The sequence below is a fragment of the Carassius auratus genome, chromosome 22 (assembly GCF_003368295.1).
Source record: "Carassius auratus strain Wakin chromosome 22, ASM336829v1, whole genome shotgun sequence".
Classification (NCBI taxonomy): Eukaryota; Metazoa; Chordata; class Actinopteri; order Cypriniformes; family Cyprinidae; genus Carassius; species Carassius auratus.
In genome coordinates this window covers 6,977,596-6,995,317 of record NC_039264.1, presented here as the reverse complement: position 1 = coordinate 6,995,317, position 17,722 = coordinate 6,977,596, and the positions used below count along the sequence as shown (strand labels likewise).

Below are 17,722 nucleotides of genomic sequence, written 5' to 3'. Positions count from 1 at the left end.
GTTCATGAGTTTGTGTCTGACATGTCAACAGTGACATCATTTTAAGTTTGACACAATTTTCTTCTGTACACAGGGGGAATAAAGAGAGGGGAAAAACGATTATTTAAATCTTTAAGATTAAGATTGTAACATTTAAAGTACCATGCACATGTTTTACAGTTATAATAATGCCTTTAGTTTTCATCAGTTTGGGGGAGTAGCTAAAATAAATGAGCAGTGTTTCTAGAAAACTATAGTAAATGCATTTTTAAATGTATGTTGTGATCCAGATAGACTATTCATGAATGAGAATAATATTCATTTAACATTCAATAACTCATAAATCCACTAATATTGCAAAGCTATCCTTAAGTAGCACCCAGAATGAGGACAAAAGTCAGTGTACTACAAGCAGTGCATAATATATCACTGCAATGTCCTCTAGTGTCAAAACCAGAAACTAAAAACCTAAAACCTTTAAAGGTGAACGTTTCAGTCCATCATATTTGAAATTACATTCCAGAATATAGACACACAATGATTGCTCTAATAACTCAGTGTAGCTTATTTCAGTTATTTTTGAATACTTTTCTGAGAAATAATAATAATAATAACAAACTCACAGATTTCACTCAATCTGATGTTTTAATGTAATTTATTACAGTAAAACACAAACAGTTGTATAAAACGTATAAAAACATTAAAAAATGTAAAGTACAAAAACAATACAAAAAATTATATATATATATATATATATATATATATATATATATATATAAACTAGAAGCAATGGCTCTTTCAGAGGATTATACACACACAAAAAAGAAATACAGTGATTACATAAATATTCAGCACCAATTCATAATATCACAAATGTTTTGTTCACAAAGTTTCAATGGGATTCTTTCCACATTTCAACAAAGATATAAAACAAATGCATAAAGACTATAAAACATGACAATTTGTTGTCGTTTTATCATGTGCTGCTGCACTTTTCCTGAGGACTAAGGCATCAGGTGTTTCACATGCTATTTCATCATTCAAACACAACCCACATTTGGTTACTGTACTGTATGTCTTCATTTGCCTTTTGAGTTAAACCCTCAAGCATGTTTTTCAGAATAAGCTACTAGCTTCTTTCAAAGTTCAAACATTATCAAATCATATCAAACACATCTTAAGTGAGGTCAAGTAATACAACAAAAACAAATAAACAAATCACAACCAATGGCACAAATAAATACTAGAAAAAATATAGAAAATAAAACCAGTGCTTGAAGTTCTTCAGTCAGGTCTAACAATGACTTCACTCTCTCTTTTGTTGTTTAAATCACATTAATGTCACAGCTGTCACTAAGACTGAGTGGATCTATAATAATGATACAGGTGATTTCTTGCTGTTTACGTTCATTTAAGACGCATCAGATTATTTATGAGGATACTCGCCAAGATGAGTATTTTGACACAATATGAAATATAAGTCTTGCAGATTTAAAAAACAGACATCAAATAGATGTTTCTGTAATGTACGTGTGCCGTCATGGCAGTAAACAATGCACGAGTACCAAGTTCTAGATTTGATTGTGGTGGGCCGTAACAGAACGCTTTAACAGGACTGAACGAGACGAGTGTCGCTGATTTTAGATCGAAGCTTCAAGCCAATACAAGATCGAAGCCAATATGGCCATTCTATCAACGTCTTCTGATGAAAGAGCCAGTCGTTCAACGGTAAAGCAATTCAAGCTCGTGCACAGTAATATCATCACTCCTGAAAACTCCCCTGGTGTAGCTGTCCACATTCACTCTCCATATTCTTGACAACTGTGTAAACACTGTTGAGCAGTTTTCAAGTTAGGCCCGTGTAGTGTTAATGCAGATATCAGATACAGGTAACTTTTATAAGAACAAAGATGTAAGTCATCAAAAAAAAAAAAAAAAAAACGGATACTGTCAGAACATCCAAATTGGGCATTTGCAGTGTAAATGCAGCCCTAAAACCAAGTGTAAACGCAGCCTGAGTGAGTGACAGGAGACGCAGACATGTAGGATTGTGATGTGCGTGAACTCGCAGTCAGATAGCACGGTTGGTATATCAATACTGAAAGTGAAGTGAAAGTCGTGACAATTGCTAAGTATGGTTACCCAAACTCAGAATTGGTGCTCATTTAACCCATCCAAGTGCACACATACAGGAGTGAGAAGTGAACACACCGTGAACACACACCCAGCACAGTGCGCAGCTATAGATCCATTGCATGGGAAGCAACTGGGGTTTCAGTGCCTTGCTCAAGGGCACTTCAGCCATGGGTATTGAGGTGGAAGAGAGCGCTGTTCAATCAAGTCAAAAACTCAAAGTTTAATGTTCTTTTTTAAATTTAAGTTTAAATAATTTAATATTTAGCCCACATGCTTTAATTTATCATTTAAATGATTAAGATAAAAATCATTAGTTCTTAGTATGGTGTTGAAACTAAAGTTGAAGTGAAATTTCACTTGATATTGGTAGAGACATCTAAAATCTTGGTATGATGATACTATTTCTTTGAGCAGCAAGACATTGTCTTATGATGAAGAGAGGATTGGAAAAATATCTGTTTTCTATCCTCTCTTCACTCCCCATGAACGTATCAAAATAATTAGTAATGTTAGATCTCCCTGGCAGCTGCAGGCTCAATCTCAGTGTGATTAGAGGACGAGTCATTGGTGGTGTTCATCACTACAGCATCAGTGTGATTAGAGGAAGAGTCACTGGTGGTGTTCTTCACTGGAGCATCAGTGTGATTAGAGGAAGAATCATTGGTGGCGTCCTTCACTGGAGCATCAGTGTGATTAGAGGACGAGTCATTGGTGGTGTTCTTCACTGGAGCATCAGTGTGATTAGAGGATGAGTCATTGGTGGTGTTATTCACTAGAACATCAGTGTGATTAGAGGACAAGTCATTGGTGGTGTCCATCACTGGAGCATCAGTGCGATTAGAGGAAGAGTCATTGGTGGTGTCCTTCACTGGAGCATCAGTGTGAATAGAGGACAAGTCATTGGTGGTGTCCATCACTGGAGCATCAGTGTGATTAGAGGAAGAATCATTGGTGGCGTCCTTCACTGGAGCATCAGTGTGATTAGAGGACGAGTCATTGGTGGTGTCCATCACTGGAGCATCAGTGTGATTAGAGGAAGAGTCATGGGTGGCGTCCTTCACTGGAGCATCAGTGTGATTAGAGGACGAGTCATTGGTGGTGTTCTTCACTACAGCATCGGTGTGATTAGAGGACGAGTCATTGGTGGTGTTCTTCACTACAGCATCGGTGTGATTAGAGGACGAGTCATTGGTGGTGTCCTTCACTGGAGCATCAGTGTGATTAGAGGACGAGTCATTGATGGTGTCCATCACTGGAGCATCAGTGTGATTAGAGGAAGAATCATTGGTGGCGTCCATCACTGGAGCATCAGTGTGATTAGAGGATGAGTCACTGGTGATGTTCATCACTGGAGCATTAGTGTGATTAGAGGATGAGTCACTGGTAGTGTTCTTCAATAGAGCAGCAGTGTGATTAGAGGACGAGTCATTGGTGGTGTTCTTCACTACAGCATCGGTGTGATTAGAGGACGAGTTATTGGTGGTGTTCTTCACTAGAGCGTCAGTGTGATTAGAGGATGAGTCACTGGTAGTGTTCTTCAATAGAGCAGCAGTGTGATTAGAGGACGAGTCATTGGTGGTGTTCTTCACTACAGCATCGGTGTGATTAGAGGACGAGTCATTGGTGGTGTTCTTCACTAGAGCGTCAGTGTGATTAGAGGATGAGTCATTGGTGGAGTTCATCACTAGAGCATCAGTGTGATTAGAGGACGAGTCATTGGTGGTGTCCATCACTGGAGCATCAGTGTGATTAGAAGACAAGTCATTGGTGGTGTTCATCACTAGAGCATCAGTGTGATTAGAGGATGAGTCACTGGTAGTGTTCTTCAATAGAGCAGCAGTGTGATTAGAGGACGAGTCATTGGTGGTGTTCTTCACTACAGCATCGGTGTGATTAGAGGACGAGTCATTGGTGGTGTTCTTCACTAGAGCAGCAGTGTGATTAGAGGACGAGTCACTGGTGGTGTTCTTCACTACAGCATCGGTGTGATTAGAGGACAAGTCATTGGTGGTGTTCTTCACTACAGCATCGGTGTGATTAGAGGACAAGTCATTGGTGGTGTTCTTCACTAGAGCGTCAGTGTGATTAGAGGATGAGTCATTGGTGGTGTTCATCACTAGAGCATCAGTGTGATTAGAGGACGAGTCATTGGTGGTGTTCATCACTAGAGCATCAGTGTGATTAGAGGACGAGTCATTGGTGGTGTCCATCACTGGAGCATCAGTGTGATTAGAGGAGTCGTCACTGGTAGTGTTCTTCAATAGAGCAGCAGTGTGATTAGAGGACGAGTCATTGGTGGTGTTCTTCACTACAGCATCGGTGTGATTAGAGGACGAGTCATTGGTGGTGTTCTTCACTAGAGCGTCAGTGTGATTAGAGGACGAGTCATTGATGGTGTTCATCACTAGAGCGTCAGTGTGATTAGAGGATGAGTCACTGGTAGTGTTCTTCACTAGAGCAGCAGTGTGATTAGAGGACGAGTCATTGGTGGTGTTCTTCACTAGAGCGTCAGTGTGATTAGAGGACCTCTCATGAGCAACATCCATCAGTGGAACGTCACTCTGATCAGGAGATGAATCATTAACATCATTCACCTGGAAGAAAACAGATTCACAGAAGGTGAAAGACATGAACAGGATTAATGATTCGCTCACACAAAAAAAATAGACTGTATTTCTTTGTTTGCAGAAAATATGGTGTTATTTTACTAAATATTAATGAATATGATAAACTGCATTACACTGTCATCTTCTGTACTACAGTAACATACAGTTGTGGCCAACAGTATTGGCACCCTTGCACTTTATATATATATATATATATAATTATCATAATAACATCATTAAATCAACTATTGGAATTATATAATTACATAATGAGAATGTATCCACACCATTGTTTATTATGAAGTAAACTGTGAGAACGCTGCTGTCCTGATGAATCAGTTATTATTGGTGTTTCAAACATATTTCACACAAACCTGGGCCCGTATTCATAAAGATTCTAAGAATTCTCTCAGAAAACTCTTAATTTAGCTTCAAAACTTTTACGTAGGAGTCTTAGCTTAAGAGCGATTCGGGACCAATCTGAGAGCAACTCTGAGTAATGAAAAGACAAAAACTTTCATCTTAGTGAGGAGGCGGGGTTGACCCTGTTGCTATGTATGACACACTCTTTTGAAGACTGTGATTGGTTGGCTGTCCAAGAATGAAAAAAAAAGAGTGATTTTAAGTATAGGGTCTATTCTAATTCTCACTTTGAATTTACATGCGTAATTTTTCCTACTTGACCGTTCTCTCTCTCTCTCTCTCTCTCTCTCTCACACACACACACAAATCTAAATTCTTTTTTTCATTTACCATGCTTTTAATTTCCTATAAGGTATTTGATTGGCTTAGAATGATAAAAATTGTTCCACTCTTTCCAATTACAGTGATTGCTGTACTATCTAAATGGCAGTTTGAATGTTGGTTTTAATGTATCAAACATGGAATCAAAACCAAGAAGGGCCAGAAAGCCAAACTGGACAGAGGAACAGTGTTTACTGTTAGCCCAGTTAGTGGATGAACACAAGGCCATTCTTAAAGGACAATTCAGGCCGGGTGTCACAGCAAGGGACAAGAAGCAGACATGGGAGCGTATAGCACAAACTAACTAAACTAAAGCCTGCTATATTCATAAATGCAGTTTTTGAGCCTGAAAGGTGGGAAGGTCCAGTGGAAACGAAATGATCTTCGAAACGAAGATGTTCTGAAAGTGCTGTAATTGTTTGTGTGATCACTCTGCTTACAGAAGGTTGTGACAGAATCAAATCATCACTATTGCATTGTTGCATTTTCCCAGTTGCCAAATATCATAATGTAGTAATTACTTTAATTTATATATTAAATTATAACGTTTTATTAACTCACTGTCACTGTCTGCAACATTTCTTCTGCCTCTTCATCTTTCTGCCATTTTCTCCTCTGCTAAAGAAACTCTTAAGCCTCTTAAAAGTCCTCGTCTGTGCTCCTAACAAGTTTGACCTTAAGACCTCTTTTAAGGGTTAAGATGCTTTCTGAATTACTTTGTTCTTTACTAGGATTTTTTCTTTAATTTTAAGAGTAAACACCCACATTTCTACGAATTTTCTTAGAATTTTGTCACTAGGATTTACTTTTTGCATTAAGATTCTTTATGAATACGGGCCCTGATTCAGATTTTTTTGTAGGCAAACTGATTTAGTGCTCATAGTATCTTACCTGATCACTGTGCTGTTTATTGGTGTCTGTTTGAACAACAATAACAAACTCAATTAGACACACACTACTTTGGTTAATTAGAGTATATATATATATATATATATATATATATATATATATACACTGTGTATATTTATTATGTGTCTATATACTGTAAATACATAAAAATGCATTTTGAAAATACTTCCATGTATATATTTATATAAATATAATTGATATTATATAGAAATATTTTAAATGTATAAACATGACTTATTTTTCCTTAAATATATAGATGCATGTGTGTTTATTTATACACATAATAAATATACAAAGTACAAATACATATTATGTAAACAAAAAACTTTCATTTTGGATGCAGTTAATCACGGTTAATAATTTGACAGAACTATATATTTATACATGTATGTTAATGATGAACAGCAGAAAGTATAATAAATCAAATGTATTGAAACCAATGACTTCAACCTAGAGGGACACTGATTACAAAGTACTTTAAGTGTGCACCTATAAGAAAATAAAAGTTTTGAAGGATTGTGTATTAAATTAGACAAATTGGGGCACAAAAATGATCAGCTAGTAAACTGAATCACTTTTTGAACCAAGTTTTTGAAACAAGCGGTCTGAAAGAATCAGTTCACAGAAAAAAAAAACAGATTTCCCATCACTAATACTCACCTTTTCTTTTTACTCGACGCTTGTAAAAATAAAACCCACAAACAAATGCAGCTATAATCAGCAGGACAGCAACACATATTCCTGCTTTTCCACTTGCAGACAGACCTGAAACTGAAAGACTAAATAAGTCATTGTTACTAGAGAGCAAATTACCATCATTTTTTTTCAAAATTTTAAGTTTTTTCACTTTTCTACTTTAGTCATCAGCATCATATTACTTTAACTGATAAGAGTTGTAGTGTGTTCTGGAGAACATCACCTAAAATAGCATCACATCATTGAGCTGTCAGAAATGTTTTTACAATTAGTCACTTGACCTTAAGGTGATAGTTTAATACTAGGGTTGCAAAGAGGTGAAATATTTCAGAAACATTACAGAAATTGTGGAATTTATTCAGCATTTTATTTTTTATTATTATTATTATTTTAGTTTCTATAAATTTTCCATCCCTTTGCAACTCTACTTGATACTGGAGTCAAAGCTCACTTTTTCAAACGCAATGAAACAATAAAGAAAAATCCAAGAATGAAAAAAGAAAAAATGTTAAACTATTTTTTAATTGCTCAAGGGAATAAACTAAATAATACTCACCAGTGACATAAACACTGAAGTTCCTTATGATGGTGATTTTGCTGCAGGTGATCTGTAGTTTATATTCTCCAGAGTCTGTGGTTCTGGTGTCTGTAATGGTCAGAGATCCAGTCTGATGATCCAGCTTCAGTCTGTGTCTGAATCTCTCAGTATCTTCATTACACTCAACATCTGTACAGGTCTTACTGGGTTCTTCAATGATTTCAGCGATGCAAATGTCAGTAAAATACCAGGTCATTAAATAATTTGGGTTTTTCATTACACCAGGATATAAAGTGACAGATTCTCCCTCCTTCACTGACTTTATCTTCATTTCATCTCGTTCAGCAGCAGAAACACCTGAAACACAAACCAATCGATGACTGAAAGATCTTTTTGCCAAAACATTAAACAATCTCTGGATGTGAAAGTGATTAATCTTGCTCTTTGAAAAGCAACATTTATCTCTGTTTTGCACATATTTTATAAACGTATTTTACACCAATTACTCATTGCTTTTAAACAGATTTTATAGAAGCCAAATGTGGTGTCAGTGTATTTAGATATTGGGTTTTGTTTCTTGTTTGTACAGCGGGTGTCGCTCTAATGTTACCTGAGGTCAAAGTTATAAAGGAAGTATCAAACTGCCAAAGGGAGGGGGTTTTGACCCGGAAGGGCAAAAAGGTTTTGACCGCTTGTGGCGCATAGGCGCTAGAAAACTGATTGTTGACTGTGTGTATATGTATTCCGATATGATTTACCGTTGAAACTGGATAAATGGATATTTACCTCTGCACGATAAAGCAAATAAAAGAATAATCAGCAACACAACAAAGCCTATATATTCTCAAGACCAAATCCGTAAGGTAACAGAACAACAAGGACACAGCGCGTCAGCCAGGCATAGCCGGGCGAAACTACCCCAGCTGTCAGTATTAGACTGAGCGGCTACAGATTTATTCATTAAATTCATTAAATGACTCACCATAAACAGTAACATTGAAGCTCTTTTCACTGCTTTTTCTGATGCTGATGATCTTTAATTCATAAAGTCCAGAGTCAGTGTTTGTGATGTTTGTGATGGTCAGAGATCCAGTCTGATTGTCCAGCTTCAGTCTGTCTCTGAATCTCTCAGTACCTTCATTACACTGAACATCTGTACAGATAAAACTGAGATCTCCAGTGATTTGAGCGATGCGAGTGTTATTAAAATACCATTTTATATCTTCTTGTTGTTTTGTTTCAACATTAGTGTGTAGAGTGACTGAATCTCCCTCCATTATAAATGCTGACAGTTCCTCAGTGCCAACACTAAAAACACCTGGAGAAGAAATTAGTTAATTATAAACCAAACATAGTTATTCAACAGGAAATTATAATGAAATAGGGATGCCACGGTGAATAAATCTTCAACTGGTAAATGTGTCAAACCTTTTGTATTCAACAACTAAAACAAATATTTCTTAAAGAGTAACTAAACCTAAACCAACTTTTTTTTAGTTAATGAACTATAAGAATGCGGCTTTATTAGTGCTGTTCATTGATTTGAGTAACTTTTTTGACATTTGAGTATAAAGTGTTTTAATTCTACAATATATGGTGTAAAAACGTCTGAGTGCTTCCCTCTTCAGGTTGAACGGTGGCTACTGCAGTTGATTTTTCCTATTGGATGTTGCGGTGGCAAGTGACGCAAGCGGTGGCAGGTGACGTAAGCAGTTTCCAGCTCACCACGCCCCTTGCTACGAGCTACCACGCCCTTGGAAGTATAAAACCATCTTGTTCCATCAAAATCACTGACTGTAGTGAGTCAGGAGTTGGAAATTGCGAGTATTGAAAACGACCAGGATAAACTATTATAGCATCTATTTAGCATAGCAATTATATAGTTATTTAGATTATTTTGTGTAGCATATCTAGTTAATTAACATAGTTGTTAGTGTAACATTAGTATTGTTAGAAGAATAGTTAGTTAGTGCATCATTTAAGAGAGCTTCAAGTTGGCGTAGATTTATCTGTATTTAGTACAGTGGTCAGGATGGGACGTAGGTGTAGTGCTGCTGGGTTGCGACAGCACTGCTGGACTGCATGGTTTACCAGCAGACTTTAAAATTAGGCGCCAGTGGTTGCATGCACTTGGGCTGGAAGACCGAGAGTTCCCGCCTAGAGCTGCAGTGTGCAAACTGCAATTTACATGGGATTGCTTCTCCAACGCAATGCAGGTGGAAATGGGCTTCTCCACACAGTTCGCGCTGAAAAGCAACGCGGTGCAGGAGTTAAGAACACAGTTTGTGCCAGCTGCTTGAATTGTAGTGATATGTCGTTCTTGAATGATTCGTTCATTTTGAACTAATCTTTAATGGGACTCAGGAAGAACGAGTCGTCTCTGGGAGTGATTCGTTCAGTCGCGCATGTGCAGTATTCTACAGGTTCTGACTCGTTCCTTAATCATGTGACAGCCCCATACGCTAAACCAATGCAGTTTTGAGCCGGAAAGAGAATTGATTAGTTCATCTTATGAGTCTTCGGGTCGAGTCGTTCCTTAATCACGTGACAGCCCCATACACTAAACCTATTCAGTACTGAGCTGGAAAGAGAATTGATTAGTTGATAGTTTGGGTCAATCGGGTTTTTGACTCGTTCCTTAATCACGTGACAGCCCTATACGCTAAACCAATGCAGTCTGGGCCAGAAAGAGAATTGATTGGTTCATCTTTTGGGTCTTCAGGTTGTTCGTTCTTTTGTCACGTGACAACATAATTAGTTAATTTACAACCTTCCTTACAAATGGGTGCATAGTACTTATTATTATATTTTATTATAGTTATTGGTTATGCTTTAAATGTTGTCCATATGTTGGCAAAATCACTTTGAAGAAGAGATGTTTTTTCTGTTTTATTTCTTTGTAAAAAAAAAACCTTGTGGTATGGTTTATGTCTTTTGAGTTCACCCTTCAGATTAGACTATATAACTGTAGTGTCACTTGTTTAGGATTCAAAATGTTATTTGCTTTTAATTTGTCATAATGTCCTTTTTGAGCAATCTTCTCGTACATATATTAGACCAAAATGTCAAGTTTGCCTAGGAAAAGCAATTATTAACCAGCAAACTCAAAATTGGATTAAAAATGAACAAACTAGGCTATAAATACTTTGTATTGTAGGCTTGGATTATTATATTATTATGCAGCCTAATGTTTATTTACTGATAGACAGTCAAAAAGACAATATAATCAATATTTTATTAATAACAGGGTTTCATTTATTTATAAAATAATAACACACCACAGATCCTGAAGAAACAGTAACAAAAACACAGTGAAAGAAATGTCAGAAATAGCGCATGGGTCTGTCACGTGATTAAGGAATGACTTGAACCCGAAGACTTGTCAAGAGGTGTGGTGAGCTAATCACAGACTGAAGACCCAGGTAAAGAATGAATTAATCTTTTCTGTATCTTATAGCATTTTAGTTTTGTATTGTTTGTAGTGTGATCAACGTTTGCATAAGTACTAGATGTGTTGGGGAAGTAACACGTAACATTTTAATTACAGTTCGCTAAAATGAACGAAATGAATGAAATGATACAAAAAAAGATTTGTTTATTTTGCTGAACGAGACTCAAAAGTCTGAGTCGGTAAAATGATCCGAACTTCCCATCACTATTGAATTGATATGGCTCAGGCCCTGATCTTGTGTCCACAGACACCTCGACATCCTCCACTTACGGTGAAAGTGGGGGAGAAAAGTCCTCTACTTCAGATGAACGCTCCATTGCAAAGCTACTTGCGTCACTACAGTGACTCTCCATTTTAGCGTCACTGACAAGCAGCTGTCAATCAATCCGTCACTGCAGATCTCAGATTCACGCCCCACCCACTCAGCATTTTTCATATATTGCCAGTGGGTGGAGTCAGGCTCTGACCAGGGGTTTAGTTACCCTTTAACAAAAACTAATAAGATGTCTTGGAGGCATGGCACATACCAAAGGTCTTCAACCCTGTTCATTGGGACCCACCATCCTGCAAAGTTAATTTCCAGCCTGCTTCAGCACACCTGCCTGTGTATTTTCAAGGAAGAGTATGTTCCTGGTACCAATGCAAATATCTGACCAGATTTTTGTTGCTTGTAATCAGAAGTGTTGAGATTTTTTAAAATGCACATTTTTTTTTTTTCATTATGACCCATCCTTTTTATAACAAAAAATAAAGGCTGAAATGTTATAATTTTATATATTAAAAAAAATGGTCAAAACTTTATTTGTACATGTAGTACACATATCAGTAGATAAAATGTTATGAATATTTTTTGTTAGTTTGTAATCCGGCAATCATTTATAATGTTTTTATTTATTTCAACAACTAGTGCATACTGCAGCTCATTTTATTACATTTTAATTTATTTTTTTAATCTCAGGACCGGCAGGGATTGTCATGAGGGGAGTGAATAAGCAATGCTTTCTTCCTCCTTCAATACCAGGTGAGACTCTCCAGGCCCAACAGCATTGGCTTCCCACTGTTTCGTGTGTGTGTGTGTGTGTGTGTGCGTTTCTGTGCTTACTACTGTATTTATGGACTTGTTTAAATGCAGAGCACAAATTCCAAGTATGGATCACCATACTTGGCCACACATCACTGCACTTTCATTGTTAGTTTTTGTCACGGAACTTGGTAAAATGATTTCAGTGTATGTGTATCAGTAATTTTTGAATATTTCCAGCGCATTTTAACAATGGGTGTATAGTTAAAATTATATTTTAGATATTTACATTACGGTTTCATTTTTCATCAATAAGGTTGAGTTTAGATGTGCTCGAAACATGCTGAGGACATCTATTGTTAGAGTCGTTTAAATACAAGAACAACAAAAACTGAAACTGACTCATATGTAAGTATGAATCATATTTTTAAAAGACGATAACTGCCTAAACAGACGGACAACTCCTCTGTATTTGAAGGATATCATGTACCCATCTGTTTTTCCTTTTGTGTCTTTGCGACACGTAATCAGTAGCCAGGACTACATCGCTTTCATTACTTGGAAACTGAAGCACGCGAAATCAGAATGAACATACATTAATCGTTCACTGTATTTATAGGATAGTTATCGTTTTCGCTCTTGGTGTAAACAGGCTTTAATACCGCCGGTAACACCGGAATGATTTTCTAGCCTACAGAAAACACATCTCAAGGGTGTGGAGAAGCTCCATTCATAAAGTAACACATGAAACAAACAGAATAAATTCATCACTGATTTAGCCTTCAAATTCACCCATCAGACATACTTCACATATTCTCTGATTTCCCCAAACATATTTGTGCGTCCATACAGCCAAGTGTTTTCACAAATTCACAATAAATATTTCCCATTACGAATATTATAAATAATAATTCAATGAAAACACTTACGAAAATGGTGGTAATTACAAAATATAGATTTTATTTTTAGTAGGTCTACTACATTGATAAAAATAACTCTTGGGTTTTATTTAAATTTATAGCCTATTTATTTATTTGGCACTGTTTTTTTTATTCAAAGCGACTCAAATTACATTTAATGTACACTTATCAGTTTATATAACGATTTAATGGATTTCAACATTTGTGTAATGATAATTTTTAATACACTTCATTTACTCACTGTAGTAGAGCCCATAGGGATGACCACGTGTACATCTTCAGAAACTCTTTGTTTAAACTGAAACTGACAAGAACAGATTGTAACAAAAATTATCTTACCATGTGCGAGTAAAAACATGAACCCTGAGATCAACATAGATCGGAGCATCATTTCTTTCTTTTTTCTTTTTTTACAAAGTAAATTTAAGATATGTATATAAAAAACCAATTTAATTTCGATTTCATTCATTCATTCATTAGTCCACGTTAATTCTTCTTCATCTTCTTTGACGTTTTATGGCGGTTGGCAAACCAGCTTTGGGTTCATTTACCGCCACCTACTGGATGGAGTGTGGAGCATTGACGGTAATGAAAACTAAATAGGCAAAAAATACAAATAAAATAAAAGGTAAAGAAATAAGTAACTAACCTAGGTGGTAATTATTTAAATCATATTAATTACCTCTGTATCTTTGAGATACTTAATCCGTGAAACATTTCTATATCCACATCTTTATTTAACATTTTCTGAAGTGAGATCTGATTTATTTCTATATTAAGTGCTTTTTTAAGTTGTAATCTTTCCTTATCATATCCTTTACATTTTATTAAAATATGCTCAACTGTTTCAGGAAGATCATATTTTACACAAAGTCCAGACTCATGTTTACCTATTATAAATAAAGATTGGTTAAGTGCAGTGTGTCCAATTCTAAGGCGAGATATTATGTTTTCCTTTCTATTCCCACAAATTCTCCTCTCATTTCCAACTTTTCTTTGAATTGTATAAATGCCGTCCTTTATTCTCACTATCGCATTTAATTTCCCACATATCTTTTAATGCTTTTTTAATTAGCCTTTTTATTTCTAATTTACTCATTGGCCTATTAAATTCTATGTCTGGACATTTGTTTTTTCGCTATCTGATCCACTACTTCATTGCCTTCTATACCTATATGTGCAGGTATCCATACAAAATAAATAATTGTTTTTGATTGTATTCTGAATAAAATCTGTAAAATGTCTGACAAAATGTCTTGTTCTGGTGTCGTCTGATTGGTAAGTTATAAACATCATTTGCTGTTCCTTGCAGATCAATCAAATAAACCAGACAATATTGTGAGATATGCTCTGGATTCAGGTCTGTTTCTCAGTAAGCCTGATTTAAAATAAAAAAAATACTGATAGCAGATAACACATTATATAGATATTACTTATTACTTCACATATTAATACTGTATATGTTGTCCATGCATTTTCCTTTGCTTTTAGCGATATTCCTCAGTTCAAATTTAGAAACAAGGCTTTGTAAAGCAACAAAAGTGTGAAATCTGTTCCAGTTTGTTCATCAGGTGTGTTTGTTGACTCAGTGTCAGTGATGGAGGGAGATTCTGTCACTCTACACACTGATCTTACTCAAAGAGATGAAGACAGTGACAAAATGTGGGTCATGTGACTCTCTCCTGGTACAAAGGAAACAGTTTATTGTCCAGCATCAGTGTGTCAGATCTCAGCATCAGTCTCTCTCTACCTCTGGAGGTGGAATATCAGGAGAAAAACAGCTACAGCTGTGTGATCAACAATCCCATCAGAAACCAGACCACACATCTGGACATTACTCTGTGATCACTCATCACACTAGCTGTGCATCAATCATGCACAGGTATGGCAGTGGTTTATTCACTGATCTGATCTTGGTTTTGTTTTGTTGTAGGTCAGTGTAGTACTGTTAGGGCTAGCTAGAATCGCAGTGAACCAGGTGTGTGGGTCAGAACACCACAGAGGGAAATATCAGTTTGAACAGGTTTATTTTCACAGATATGATATGATCAACTCAGACAGGTGTCAGCCTTTACATGCACATCAGTCCGTGTCCACTAACATGATGTGGACCAAGACGCTTGAGGACTGCAGTGGACACCCAGTGGATAAGGTGTTGTGACTCGGAGACCGCTGCAGATGAGCAGACACAGGTTGCTGAGAATGACTGGAGGCGTGAGACAGTTAGAGGAGAAACTTAAGCACAGACTTTAAAGAATCTGTTCTCCTCGAGAGAGCTTTGGTGCTTATCAGTTGAAGCATGAAATGTATGATTGTGGTGGACGGTGTGGTTTCTCTGAAAGAAATAAAACAATATGTAACGTGGAACCACTATTAGCTGTGTATTATTCATACACAGCTATAGGCTGCTTCCCTTTACAGTAACATAATGATTTATAAACACTTTGTATGACAGTGCATCCATTGTCATTATTTATCCACATGACACATAACATTATAACATTGTAACTCTGAACTCTGTAAAAAAACGTGCAAGAATAGCTGTAGATAATAGCACACACATACTATCGGACTGCGTCATCATTGATAAACAATCAGCAATCAGTTAACAATTATCTGTATAGGACGCACACAACACGAGATAGATTCAGTCTAAGGCTTATATAAACTATGATGCACATCTCCAGCTCTTGTTTAAGCAGAAAACCCGATCGCTATCTGCGGCGGAAGCGGTTATACAGTACAGACCAAAAGTTTGGACACACCACCTCATTCAAAGAGTTTTCTTTATTTTCATGACTATGAAAATTGTAGAGTCACACTGAAGGCATCAAGGGTTATTTGACCAAGAAGGAGAATGATGGGGTGCTGCGCCAGATGACCTGGCCTCCACAGTCACCGGACCTAAACCCAATCGAGATGGTTTAGGGGTGAACTGGACCGCAGACAGAAGGCCAAAGGGCCAACAAGTGCTAAACATCTCTCGGGGAACTCCTTCAAGACTGTTGGAAGACCATTTCAGGTGAATACCTCTTGAAGCTCATCAAGAGAATGACAAGAGTGTGCAAAGCAGTAATCAAAGCAAAAGGTGGCTACTTTGAAGAACCTACAATATGACATATTTTCAGTTGTTTCACACTTTTTTGTTATGTATATAATTCCACATGTGTTAATTCATAGTTTTGATGCCTTCAGTGTGAATCTACAATTTTCATAGTCATGAAAATAAAGAAAACTCTTTGAATGAGAAGGTGTGTCCAAACTTTTGGTCTGTATTGCGTGTGTGTATAAGCACAAAGCAATGAACAAATTTCAGATTTCGTATTCCACTGTATGTAACTGCCATATTAGTAACTGCATCGCTGTTTATTTGATCTTTATGGACACGATGTTCATGTCTATGTGCAGTTTATGTAAATTACGTCATAATAAGCGATTTGAGTATGAAAGCAGTTGCAATTTCCAACCACAAGGTGGTAATGGTGTTATAAAGTTTCATTATTTATATAGTTTGCTTCTTTGAAAATATTTAACCTGATAATTTAATAAGAAAATAAGATTTTCATGTGAATGTCTTTGTAATAATATTTTTGAAACATGTAACTTAATCCAACTCTTATTCCTCTTCTACTGTAGACCACATACACACCCACTCTCACAACAAATACACAACTGATCACCTGTAATGCCCATGTACAGCTGTGGTGTGTGCATCTTGGTTGCAAATTACTCCTATACTAAGAGAAATTAAACTCTTTGGATGTAACTGATTAAACCCTGAGTTTTGACTGACACCCCTTGAGCAAGGCTAGATATCAGACCTCAGCTAATACAGTCCTTTTAGTCATACTCCAGAACATAGTCAGTTAATCGTTCTATTATTATTCAGTTTGGAGAATTTTTAAAGTAAACACTAGCTGTGACCCAAGCTTGTGGAAGTTAGTCACAACACTGATAACTTGACGTGTTTTTCATTTAACCAACATGTAATACCAAAACAAAGCCTATTCTCATGTATTTATTAGTTAAGCTCTTTCTGTTAAGCTTTTATTTTTAATAAAGTAGATCTAAACACTGACTGTGGATGTGAACTTGTCTGAAACAGGATTGGTGTTAAAGTGCTTTGTTTAATCGAGATAAATTAAAATGATACAAATAACAAAAACAAAACTAGAAAAACAAAGGGCAGATCTGAGATCAGCATCAAACACTGAGGGAAATACTGTAATAGAAAAATTAATACGATACATCTCATCTCACTACATATGTGAAGGCAAAACTGTTAATATATTACTGTACACACAATTTACATATTTTGAAAAACAAACAATACAATTATTGCACACAGTAATTAAAAAAGATAGAATAAAAGACATTGAAAGGTGAAAATGAAACATGACTGTAGACCTGACCACAATAAGAATGAATAATGCAATTAAACACAAGATGTATAATGTAATATGAAGTATAATGTTTCATGGTGACTTGTGGATTCAGGACTCTGTTGAGAATGTGTACCATACACAAACTCAGAGTCGACTGAACTTACTCTTGGTCATATCTAAACCAGGTTTAGGTTAATCAGCTGAGAGTTCAGAACTTCAACATAACAGTCAAAAACAAGAAAACAGAGAGTGTGTGACAATGACAAGTCCTAAAAAGTGATTGATAGTGAAAGATAAAAATATATACATCTATATCTGTATATAAAACAAAAGGAAT

General features: G+C 36.3%; 1 protein-coding gene across 1 annotated transcript in view; it reads right to left on the bottom strand.

The window, feature by feature from the left end:
• Positions 1-2,624: 2,624 nt before the first annotated feature.
• The window catches only part of LOC113040793 (dentin sialophosphoprotein-like), a 29,151-nt gene continuing 14,053 nt past the window's right edge, over positions 2,625-17,722 (bottom strand). The window contains exons 7-10 of the mRNA XM_026199044.1: positions 7,627-7,757; positions 7,035-7,145; positions 6,357-6,382; positions 2,625-4,709 (exon numbers count right to left, since the gene is read on the bottom strand). Of these exons, the coding sequence (XP_026054829.1) occupies positions 2,625-4,709; positions 6,357-6,382; positions 7,035-7,145; positions 7,627-7,757 (2,353 nt within the window). The remainder of the gene's footprint in view (positions 4,710-6,356; positions 6,383-7,034; positions 7,146-7,626; positions 7,758-17,722) is intronic.